Source organism: Desmodus rotundus, chromosome 11 (assembly GCF_022682495.2).
Source record: "Desmodus rotundus isolate HL8 chromosome 11, HLdesRot8A.1, whole genome shotgun sequence".
NCBI lineage: Eukaryota > Metazoa > Chordata > Mammalia > Chiroptera > Phyllostomidae > Desmodus > Desmodus rotundus.
The window spans coordinates 96,413,212-96,425,353 of record NC_071397.1 but is presented as its reverse complement, the minus strand read 5'-3'; the positions used below and the strand labels follow the sequence as shown (position 1 = coordinate 96,425,353).

Below are 12,142 nucleotides of genomic sequence, written 5' to 3'. Positions count from 1 at the left end.
ATTCTCCAAGCTTCTTCACTTAAAATATATAAAATGTTACGTATTTTAAAATGGGCATTTGTGTTATGCAAATGTGAAAACTGTCAAAATAGCATTGCTCTATTATTGTGAGAGATAAATAAGGATAGGAAGTAGAGAAATAGTGTTATTTAGTACTCCTGCCTTGCAATGTAAATTTTATCCTACTAAAGGGACCATAAGGTCTTTCCTGACTGTGGCTTTTATTATTCTTCTGTTGAAATGCTTATTTCTGACTTCTTAGTAGAATTCTCAGTGAATCATGCAAAGAGCCACATGCCTCCCAGGGCAATGGTACTCCAGGGGCACTATTTTCTTCCCCTTTCCCAGAAAAGAAAGGCCGCCACTATTACAAGGATGTGTTAAATCAAGGCACCGAGTCCGGCAGGTAAAGCTCAGACATAAAAGGGGCAGTAAGGGACCTGTGTGTGTGGACTGCGGCGAAGTGCTGTAAACTCGGTGCCAGCACTCGCCTCTGGCTTTACTGTCGAAATTTAAGAGCCAGAATGATTTCTTAAAGTAAGTGTGGGTCAAGGTCCTAAGGCAGCTATTTCACCCTGGATTTAATATATTCAAAAACAACATAAAGAACATATGGTGCGAGTAAAAGTGAACTTAAACATTCATTCCTATCCTCTCAACTTCCTTTCCCAGTCTCCTTGCAAGGCTGCAAACCATTCCCAGAAGACGGTGAAATAGGACCAGAAACGCACACAGAGTTCTCTTCTTTTCATGATAAATGATATGCCACATTTTGCAAAATACTTTACTCCTTGTTTCTGAAAACACAAAAGGGCCTATCTATGTGTACGCATCTGTAGATATTTGCGACTATTTTTATATGTGGCAAATATATAAAGAACAGCTAACACACTGTGTCTGCGAAGAGCGCAGGAGAAACATCTCTCCACCGAGACCAGCAAAGCCTTGAAAGAACGCCCCGAAACTTCCCTAGGCTGACGCCCCTCCACGAGGTGTGCAAGTGCGGCGCAGGACCCCATCCCGTCGCCCCCAGCCCGGCCGGAAACATGCCCGGGGCAAAACCAGCGTGCCTCCTGCTTCCCGGCTTCCGGGAAGCCGCCCTTCCTCCTGCGAGCAGCCCCAGCCACGTGCTCGGCGCAACTCAGCGTTGGTTTTCGCCAGCTGAAGAAGATACACGGCTTTCACAACCTGTCAAACCTTTTGTGTTTCTGGGGAGGGGGGCACCAATTCACCTAAATCATTAACTTAAAGCCAGTGAACAAAACCCCCAAGAGCTATAAACTACCTAGAGAACTGCTAGCAAGGTGCTCGAGACCCGAAACTCCCTTGGGAAGGGACCTGCAATCTCCAGAGAGAGGCTGGAGTCTGCCAGCAACACGGATTCCCACCCTCGCCCCCCGCCCCGAAATTCTGAGGGGGCCCAGGAATGCGTAGTTTTAAGGAGCCCTTCAGGGGACTCTGCAAGGCCATTCTCGATTTCTGAGAAGGCTGAAGGAACCGTGGAGGCCGTGGGAGCGAGACTGCCTTTCCCCTTTGGCAGGGCTGCTGGAGCTAGTCCACCCTGCCCTGGGAGCACCCTTCCGGGAGAGCTGGAAGATCCACTCCCGGGATGTGACAAGGCTCGGAAGCACGCGCAGTGGCTCACTTCCGGTCTGCAGGCTCTGCCGCCGGAAGTGCCAACACACGCAGGGCACGCACACCCCCACACGCCGGGCCTATTTCCGGGAACTTAGTTGTCTTCTTTAGGGTGATGGCTTAATGACTGTTGCATGGCTGAAGACTACTATAAAACGGAACACAAATAAGCCATGCGACTAACAACACCGGTATTATGTAAGGGTGTATTAAGTAAGGTTTTATGTCACTTATAATTTTGCCCACAGTAATCCATAATTCTAATCTTTTAATTCAAATACTTTTTAAAAAACAGCTCCTTTAGAGAAAAAGTCCCCACTGCTCACCGTCCCACCTCCCCAGCATTTTCAGTGAAGAAATAGTTGTCACGTTCTACGCACACTGACTGCATTTAAATAATTACTTGGTCACCGAAGCCCGGGACAGTTTGTCACCGCACAGAAGGGCTTTCGTGTAGTGGCCCTGCTCACTCTACAGCACGTGTCTGAACTCGGCAAAGAGGGTGCGGAACGCCGGCGGGCTCGGCTGCTCAGTGAGCTTCAGAGAATCCTGCCACCACCCCGGCCAGTATCTGCACTCTCTCCACGGTCTCCAAAAGTGTCTTCGATGAAGACGATGCTCTGCGGTTATCACTGGGGAGTTATGTTCAAGGGCGCAAACCTCCTAGACTGACGGGACGGCGACCCCAGCCGTTTCTGCCCCATCTCTAGAAAAGCTGGGTGTGTGCCTTCAGACCTAAATTCTCCGCAGGCGCTCACCGCATAGTGTGGGCCTGGCCATTCCCCTTTCCCCAGAGTCTGCCCCCCAGTTCTAGCAGACATGCACGCACCCATTCATCGGGGACAGTAAACCCTGCATTGTCAATATTCCTCGGCCGTGCTGGATGATTACTTCCTATCAGGTAGCCCTTGACTTAATAAAGCTGAAATGAAATCACATGAATGTGTAGGAAAAAAATTGATAAATGTTTAAATTATTAAAAATTCAATATTTCAAAATGCACAATGCATTAAAAAATATATATACTACTAGCCTGTACAAAAGCCTGTGAGGATAAATGGCCTTTCATGGAACAGATTACCTCGTATGAAATAACGAATAACTGAATTATCTGAAAAATAGAAAAAAAAAACCCTCTCTGTGAATCTCCATTAAATTGGTTATTCCTTAGGAATACATAAATCTTCTTAGGCAGGGCACGGTGCCATCTGTTTGTTGTTGGTTAGTTTTGCGGCTCTGGAGTCCAAAGGAAAGAGGGAAAAATGAGTACTGCTAATAGTAGGTAAGAAGTTATTGTGTAGTTTCAGCGCTCTGAAGTAATTTTACTTCAGCAAGCCAGACAGAACCCACAATGCCATAACCCAAAGTCCCTAGTACCTGGGACAGTGGGGACACTGATAGCTCATCGACTGTTCAGCAGAGCTTTGCACTCTCACTGCAAATGTAAAACGGCCACCTCACTGGGAGGAAGGACTGCCTGTCTCACATCAGGAAGGGCCATTTGTTTATTTAAAAACTTTCACTTTCACTAGTACTTTCTATTGTTTCCTCTTCCACAAACTTTTCATGGGAAGTAATCAGGGACAGGCACTACTAAATTAGACCCTAGACACTAAGGACTTGGAGGCTTAGTCAGGAAGCAAGCCCAGCTACCCGCTGTCTGTTCAGCCTGACCAAGAAACAATAGCTTTGGGTGGAAAGGGAGAGGTCAGGAAGGCAGCAAGAGGCTGAGGAAATGAGAAGACGTAACAAGGGGAGGCCAGGCCTCTACCTCCTCATTCTCCTCACACTTTGGAAAGCATCACGGGACACCCAAGGGGCTGCTCCAGCTCTGGACTGACTGAAGGAACGACCCTCCCCCAAACGGCATCTCTCACTCCCGCAGGTCACAGACGGAGGCGTGCAGCGTTCTTTCAGCCACAGAGCAGTACTCATGGCCCCTGGGGGGGGGGGTTCGAAGAGGTGGTTCGGGGTCTAAGGAGTCTGAAAACATGGATATATTTGCACGATTTTGGACATTCTTAATTCCACAAACAGAATTCTCCTACTGCACTGATCAGATGGGATTTGGTAAGAAAGCAACTGAGATCACCAAGTGGGCTGAAAAATTTAAACATAATGAAAAATTTAAAACAGCTCATTAAAGAAATATATAATTTCTCAACAGAGACAATCGACAAAAAGCACATTTTCATGTAGACATTTAAAGGTGAGTTTCCCTAAATGAAAAAAATACTTCAACCTCTGTCCCCATTTTGGCCTTTAATCACTGCCTCTGAAAATAGGATTTGAAAATGTATCCCCAGCACTACCAAATGGAGAATGCAGATTTTGTCATGGGTCACCAAGCAGGCCCATAATGACCCCCGAAAGAACTGAGTGTATATATTTAGCAAGTCATCTCCAATGACATTTGAAATATGCCCACATATTATACACAGAATGAATAAAAGTAATTTATATAAAATGCAATCCTAAAGTCTTAAAACAGTTAAATAGACTGAACAAATTTCCAAGAAGCAGAGTAGTAGCATTTTCCCCTTTACACCAACGATCCAAGGCTGGAGAGGGTTCTGTACAGTCAGAGGTACAGTGCAGGCCAAGGGTGGAGGGCTGGGGCGGGCAGCCGCAGGAGCCTGGGGCCACCAGGGTTACCTGTGGAGCTGTTCACCATGTTGGGCGTCATGCTGTAGGGCGGCGCCTGGGTGTTCATCAGCCCAGAGCTGTTGTTCATGGGCTGGCTGTAGGGAGAGCTGGAAGCCACGAGTCCGCTCGGATTCATGCCTGGAAAGCTGCCTTGCCTGTGTGAAGAGAAAGCACATGTGTCTGTATACTGACCGTGCACGCTGGCAGTGGTCTGCCTTGGCAGCCATTTCTCATAATGCGTTTGTGCACGGGGTGGGGCTATTATTTTTCATGTCTGCTTGAAGTAATCTATTTCCTGGAGAGAGAGGCTGAACTCTTTTGCCAAGTAATTATTTAATACACTATGTAAAAATTCTAAATAATATAAATTCCACAAATAAATTCCACATTTTCAAGCTTGTCAAGATTTATATAGAGAACTATAAGCAAAAAAGGGGGTACTTGAAATAAGAACAGGAATTACAAAAGCAAGCAAAATTAATTTCTAACATTTAAAAAGATCTCTTTATTAACATCACTTAGTATCCTCGCATCAATAAACGGAAGTCAAGAGATGAAAAACAAATAAGCAATGTGGGTATGTTATTTAAAATAAATTCTTTGACCTAAGTTTTCTAATATAATGAATAGGGGAGAAACCATTTCCAAAACTCCCTTCAGCCCTACTATTTAACATTCTAAAATTAGGTGCTATTAAAAACACACACCAATTTCCCTATATTAGAATTACACAGTGAACATCAGACTTCCATTTCTTTTTTGTAGGGTTTCCTGGGACAAGAAGGAAGGAAGTTACATTGGCTGCAAGTGTCCCTAACTGGCCCCGGTCCTAACAGGCCCAGCCGTCCTCCACTGCCATGCAGACTCATGAACTTATCTTTTTGGTGACTTAGTTTGGTTAGTTTTGTGTCTACACTCTTTTTTTTTTTTTTTTTTTTAAGGATTCTTTTTTTTTTTTATTGTTATTCAATTACAGTTGTATGCCTTTTGAGACAAACTTCTTCACTACTGCAAAGTGGCGAAAGGTGTTCTTGGATCTGAAGGAGGTAAGTGTCATGCGGGGTCATTTCTCTACCTGCAGGTAATTGGCGGGGGGGAGGGGTGGGTTTTAACAGCAAGGTGGCTTAATTCTCCCAGGAAATTTACAGCAAAGAAAGTTGGTAGCAATGTGGCAAAATCTTTAAAAGATGCCAAACTGGAGTCAAGCTTTTCTTTATATAGTACCTTCAAAAAACTTTTCAAAGATTTGGCCACTAATATTTACTTTTAGTAGTAAAGCTAACAGGGACGATAAAAATCCACTTTGCCTGTCTGTTCCAAATTAATTATGATTTATCATCCCCTCTACCTCCATTAAATTGTCATTTGTTGGCTCTTACTGTATAGTTGTAAAAAATTTTTAAAGGTTCTTTAAGAGATTAACATAAGTCATTAATAAAAAACAATATGCTAGTTTTTTAGTGTGTAGCTATCTGCAGCGCATTCAACTTTCTGGCTTGTAGAAAAAGTTCAAACACGGTCCCTTTGCAAATTCAAAGTATTAAAGGTTTGAGTTTTTTTTTCTTTTAAATATTATTGAAACCATTCAGAGAAATTCTGTACAAACTAACACTTGAAGATGGCCTGGAAAGAACATTCTAGAAGGCTGAAAGACTAATGGTGTGAGTGTAGCTCTGGGAGAAGGAGCCGTGGCGCCCAGCTCCCTGAGGGTCCACGTGGCATGATGCCTCTCTGCTGAATCAGTGTTACGGCACCCACTGCAGTTCATGAAGAATGGGCCCAAGGTCGCCCCCGGCTTCTGATTCACCTCTCCGTCAGCCCACCCCTATAAAGATACTGCCCAGCAGCTATAAGCACATTCCTGTGTGGTTAGGGTCTTCAAATCGGCATGTAGACAGCTGGCATTAACTCAAGTATCTTAGGTTCCTCTGACGTGTTTTCATTCCAACAAAAGAAAGTTTAGCACTCATGTAACTGTTTCAGAAGAGGACAAGTGGCACCTGTTGGGACAGTTTGCTCAACTTGCTGACATAAATCACAGGGTGAGCATCACTAACTTATTGGCAGGCTGTTTTCTGGAGACTACGTGCAAGTCAGTGATTGCCTCCCAACCCCAGCCAACCTGGACCCATCCTTCCGAGACCCAGACCGGGGCCACCTTTTCTATGCCATCCATCCTTCTGCGCCCCCGGGAGGCTCTACCTTTTGCAGACTCTGTGCCTATTTCAGCAATCTGTGCTTTCTTTTGCATATTCAAACAATTTACGTGCACGCCTTGGCTCTTCGAGGTGTGTATGTCTCCTAGGAGGGGCAACTGAGCCCATGACACAGCTACTAAAAATTATTTTAAGTGAATAAACAGAGAACAAAAGATGGCCCTATTTTCAAGCTTCTACCAAATTCAGTTTCACATTCAGTGGAACTAACATGCACATGAAGCTAGCAGTTCCTTTTGCACACTTGCTGTAACTAAGCAGGAAATGAATCCGAACATAAAATCTACCAGGCCGACTGTTAACTAAAGGTACCTCAAAGGCCCCATCTAACCCTAAGCTGTCATTTCTCCCCCAGTCTGCCTGTCCATCTTCAATCACAAGATGAGGAATGACTCCATTACGGAGATTTAAAAAAATACCCTTAAAATAACAAAAAATTAAAGATTCAACTATCTGTTGGGTGCCAGTTGCTGGTTACGATGGGCCTCAATTAAACCATGCCTATAGTTTTTAGGAGTCTGGTTAAAAAGCCAGGGGTCTCAACTCTGTCAGCAGCCACACTTTCCACTGTCACTGGGATGTGGAAACAAACCACTTTGGCTTCCGGGACCTCAGTTTTCACACGCGAACATGGAGGGACTGACAGCCCCTCCTGATTTTAACATCAATACTTCATGAAGTACATACTCACAAATGTGCCCAACACGTATTCTGGGCACTTTACATACTTGATTTTTTAAATTCCTGGAGGAAGGTGGGTGGAATTATGCTCACACACAAAGGAAGAAAGGATCAGAGAAGTTAAATACCTTGCCTAAAGACACACAGCTAATAAGTGGTAGAAACCGAATTCCCCCAGCCTGCTGTGAGCCCAGCGCTCTACACTCCAGGCCCCGACACTGCGAACCCTTGCTGAGACCAGTGTGACGCCACACGACAGCTGGCTGCAGAACTTGTGTCTGTCTACCAGACTCGTGTGTCGTCGGAGAAAGTCGACAAATCAGAAGGGCGCTCTTTTCTTCCTGGAGGGCACCCTTCAGTGAGGGGACACCGTGAGAGGTACTGGAGGTAAGTCAAACAGCTGCTGGACGCCGGCTCCCAAGAAGGAGTTTATCTTGTGCCCTGCGGGCCTCTGGGCTTCCAAGCAGTGAAGCAGCCAGAAGGAAATGAGGCCTGTGTGGCCTGGAGCACAGCACTCAGCCCCCTGTCTGCATGGGGGAGGGAGCCGCTCTTTCATCACCGCAGATGAAATCCTGTTCATTGTTGCTCTGGAAACTACCTCCAAGAACACTGGCAATTCTGAATCAGCAAGATGGACTTAACACTAAGAAAGGGCTATTGACGCATTCTGTTGAATTCTGGAAATTGAGACCACTTGTTTGGGACAGGAGACGTAGGTGGCCGCCCCTGTGACTAAGCTGAGCACTCCAACTGGTCCTGCAGTGGCTAACGCCAGAATGTTTCTGTGGCTCACAACAGACAGCTCCCTCACTGGGACGGGCTGACCACCACTGCCAGGAGCGCAGCCCCCTGGGGAGTCGGTCCCTTTCTGGAGGTGGCACTCACTCAGCAACCACTAACCCCCTCCCAACCGCAGCACCATTCGGAGTGCTCCAAGTGGGGCTCGGGGGTGGAGAAGTCCACCACCAGCATCTTCTCTTTTCGAAGGAAACAACAGCAGGCAGAACAAAGTAAAATGAGGAGAACACAAACTGAACTGAAGGAAACATTTTCACTGTAAAACCCTATGAAAAGGTACGAGGTACCCAGAAGAGGACCTTGACCTCTGGGTTTGTGAACCACCAGGCTATGGTTTCTAGTGGGTCTATGGGTGCAGACTGTTTTTGTTACAAATTACTGCTGTCCTGATGCCACAGATTCCTAACCTGCAACAACTGTGGCAATGAATGCCCAAGAATATCCTGGGAGGGAGTTTGATAAACATTAAAAAATAACGTTTTGTTGCGATGATGCCACTAAGGCAGCCACTGCACTGAGCCCCACGAGAGTGGCCGTCAGGCGGTGCTCACACCCACAGCGAGCTGACCTCAGGCCCAGGCTCTCCGGGGCCCGGTCTGCATGCAGCCAGGCACCGGGCCCCTCCGCCCTGTCATTAAAACTCATAGTCCTGCAACTGACCAGGAGAACTGTATGTAAGTTGCTCTTCGGTTGGGATGACAAGTGAGGGTTTAAAGTCTGTCACTCAATGACAAAACACAGGCTACTTTTTTGTTTTAGAGAGAGGGGACAGGAGGGAGAAGGAGAGGGAGAGAAACATCAACACCGATGTGACAGAGAGAAGCAATGACTGGCTGCCTTCTGTATGTGCCCTGCTAAGGGACTGAGCCGCAACCAAGGCATGTGAGCCACACCGGACGGGGTGAAACACAGGCTATTTCAAACAGGAGTTAACTCAGAAGGGGGACTACAAGAGCATTTCCCTAAAGTGCTCCTTGTCCTGCTTCTCAGCCTACACACATGTACATACACATACTTTTTTACAGGTTCTCCTTTAGTCACTTCGGAGAGTTCTCAAACATCACACACTCATCTGCTTATAAAGGGCTGGCTTTGGGGAAAAGCCCGAAGCTAATGCCAGTGTTAAAGTAACCACTGCCGGCGGTCCACACTGAATACAGGAAGTGGAATACTGATTCCCACTACAGCCTAAATCTGGCACTTCAAAACACAGGGTGAAATCCTCTGAATATCTTGTTTTTAAGTCAACTACAATAAACTTTAAAATAAAATGGTCCGTACACGACATGATTTTGGTGCTTTAAAAGGAATTTATAGATCATATTGGTTCAACAATCACCACCATTTTTTTCTTGTCAGTGGTGATAGACAGGGAAGTATGAAATATGTATCTTGAAATGAATGGCTTTCTGCACACAAACAGGCCCAGCAGAGGGGGCCACACTCTGCAGATCGCTGAGAGCTCCAAACAGGTTGCCCAGGGCCAGTCACAAGCTGCATCTGACAAAGGCCTACACACCAGAGTCTCTGCAGATCTACCTAATACAAAGAAACAAATACAAAGAAGCAGCCAAAATGGGAGACAAAGGAACAGACCCCAAGTGAAAGAACAAGAGAATTCTCCAGAAGAAGAGCTAGTTGAAAAGAGGCAAGCAATTTATCACACAGAAAGTTTACAGTAATGATTATAAGGATACTCAACAGCATGAAAAAAGACATACAAACCACAAGAAAGGACCAGTCAGAAAGAAAGAATGCAGTATCTGAGATAAATAATACACTGGAAGGAATAAACATTAGGTTAGATGAAGCAGAGGATCGCATCAGTCACTTGGAAGAGAAGGTAGAAAAAAAACACCCAGGCAGAGCAGCAAAAAGAAAAAAGAATAAAAAAAATGGGGAGAACTTAAGAAACATTTCAGACATGAAGCAGAACAACATCCACATCATGGGAATGCCAGGAGAAGAGAGTGATGAAGGGATTGAGAAGCTATTTGAAGAAATAATGACCAAAAACTTCCCTAATCTGGTAAAAAAAAAAAGACACAAGTCCAGGAAGCTCAGAGAGTCCCAAACAAGATGGACCCAAAGAGGCCCACACCGAGACACATCATAATTAAAATGACAAGGCTTAAAGAAGAAAAGACAAAGCTGAAAGCCATAAGAGAAAAGCAGGGAGTTACACACAAGGGAACACCAATCAGACTGTCATCTGATTACTCAACAGAAACATTTCAGGCCAGAAGGGGGTGGGGTGTGAAATATTAAAAATGATGAAAAGCAAGCACCTACAACCAAGGCTACTTTACCCAGCAAGGCTATCATTTGAAATTGAAGGAGAAACAAGGAGCTTCCCAGACAAGAAAAAGCTAAAGGAGTTTGTTAACACCAAACCAGTACTGCAACAAATATTAAAGGGCTCCTTTTAAGAAGAAGAAAAAGAGAAAGAAAAAAAATGAGGAAAATAGTCTAACAATAAAATGGCACTAAATATGTATCTATCAATAATCACTTTACGCCCCTTTAAGTAACAGACACGCCAAGACCAAAAAAAAAAAAAAGGCCCAAATGACAGAACACTTCAAAGCTCCAGAAAAAATACAACTAAGCGAGGAAGAGATAGCCAACCTATCGGATACACAGTTCAAAACACTGGTTATCAAGACGCTCACAGAATTGGTTGAATTTGTTCGAAAACCAGATGAAAAAATGAAGCCTAAGCTAAGAGAAACAAAGGAAAATGTACAGGGAACCAATAGTGATGCGAAGGAAACTGGGACTCAAATCAACAGTGTGGACCAGAAGGAAGAAAGAAACATCCAACCAGAAAAGAATGAAGAAACAAGAATTCGGAAAAATGAGGAGAGGCTTAGGAACCTCCAGGACATCTTGAAACGTTCCAACATCCGAATTATAGGGGTGCCAGAAGGAGAAGAGGAAGAACAAAAAATTGAAAACTTATTTGAACAAATAATGAAGGATAACTTCCCTAATCTGGCAAAGGAAATAGACTTCCAGGAAGTCCAGGAAGCTCAGAGAGTCCCAAAGAAGCTGGACCCAAGGAGGAACACACCAAGGCACATCATAATTACATTACCCAAGATTAAATGCAAGGACCTACATCCAAGATTACTGTATCCAGCAAAGCTATCATTTAGAATGGAAGGGAAGATAAAGTGCTTCTCAGATAAGGTCAATTTAAAGGAGTTCATCATCACCAAGCCCTTATTATATGAAATGTTAAAGGGAGTTACCTAAGAAAAAGAAGATCAAAAATATGAACAGTAAAAATGACAGCAAACTCACAGTTATTAACAACCACACCTAAAACAAAAACAAGAGCAAACTAGGCAAACAACCAGAACAGGAACAGAACCACAGAGATGGAGATCACATGGAGGGTTGTCAATAGGGGAGTGGGAGGGGGAGAGGGGGGGAAAGGTACAGAGAATAAGTAGCATAGATGATAGGTGGAAAATAGACAGGGGGGAGGGTAACAATAGTGTAGGAAATGTAGAAGCTAAAGAACTTATAAGTATGACCCATGGACATGAACTATAGGGGCAGAATGTGGGAGGGAGGGGGTGGGCAGGATGGAGTGGAGTGAGGGGGGGGAATGGGACAACTGTAATAGCATAATAAATAAATATATTAAAAAAATAATCACTTTAAATGTAAATTGCTTAAATGCTCCAAGCAAAAGACATAGGGTAGCTGAGTGGGTAAGAAAACAAGACCCATTTATATGCTCCCTCCAAGAAACACATCTCAGATTGAAAGATACACACTAAAAGGAAAGGGATAGAAAAAGACACTTCATGCAAATGGAAAGGAAAAAAAAGCTGGCATAGCAGTACTTATATCTAACAAAACAGATTTGAAAACCAAGGCTATAGTAAGAGACAAAGAAGAACAATACAGAATAATAAAGGGAACAATCCAACGAGAAGATATAACCCTAGTAAACATTTACACACCCAACACAGGATCACCTAAATATGTGAAGCAAATCTTGATGGACATAAAGGGAGAGACAGAAATAAATAACGTGATAGTCGGGTGTTTTAACACACCATCAATGGGTGGATGGTCCAGGCAGAAGATCAACAAGGGGACAGTGGCCTTAAACCACACACCAGACCAAATGGACTTAACTGACATCTTCA

General features: G+C 44.4%; 1 protein-coding gene across 9 annotated transcripts in view; it reads right to left on the bottom strand.

Annotated features, from left to right (window-relative positions):
- The window catches only part of ARID1B (AT-rich interaction domain 1B), a 404,641-nt gene that overhangs the window by 33,470 nt on the left and 359,029 nt on the right, over positions 1-12,142 (bottom strand). For all 9 annotated transcript variants that reach the window (XM_053914215.1, XM_053914219.2, XM_053914216.2 and 6 more), the window contains one exon: positions 4,291-4,436. In XM_053914215.1, the coding sequence (XP_053770190.1) occupies positions 4,291-4,436 (146 nt within the window). The remainder of the gene's footprint in view (positions 1-4,290; positions 4,437-12,142) is intronic.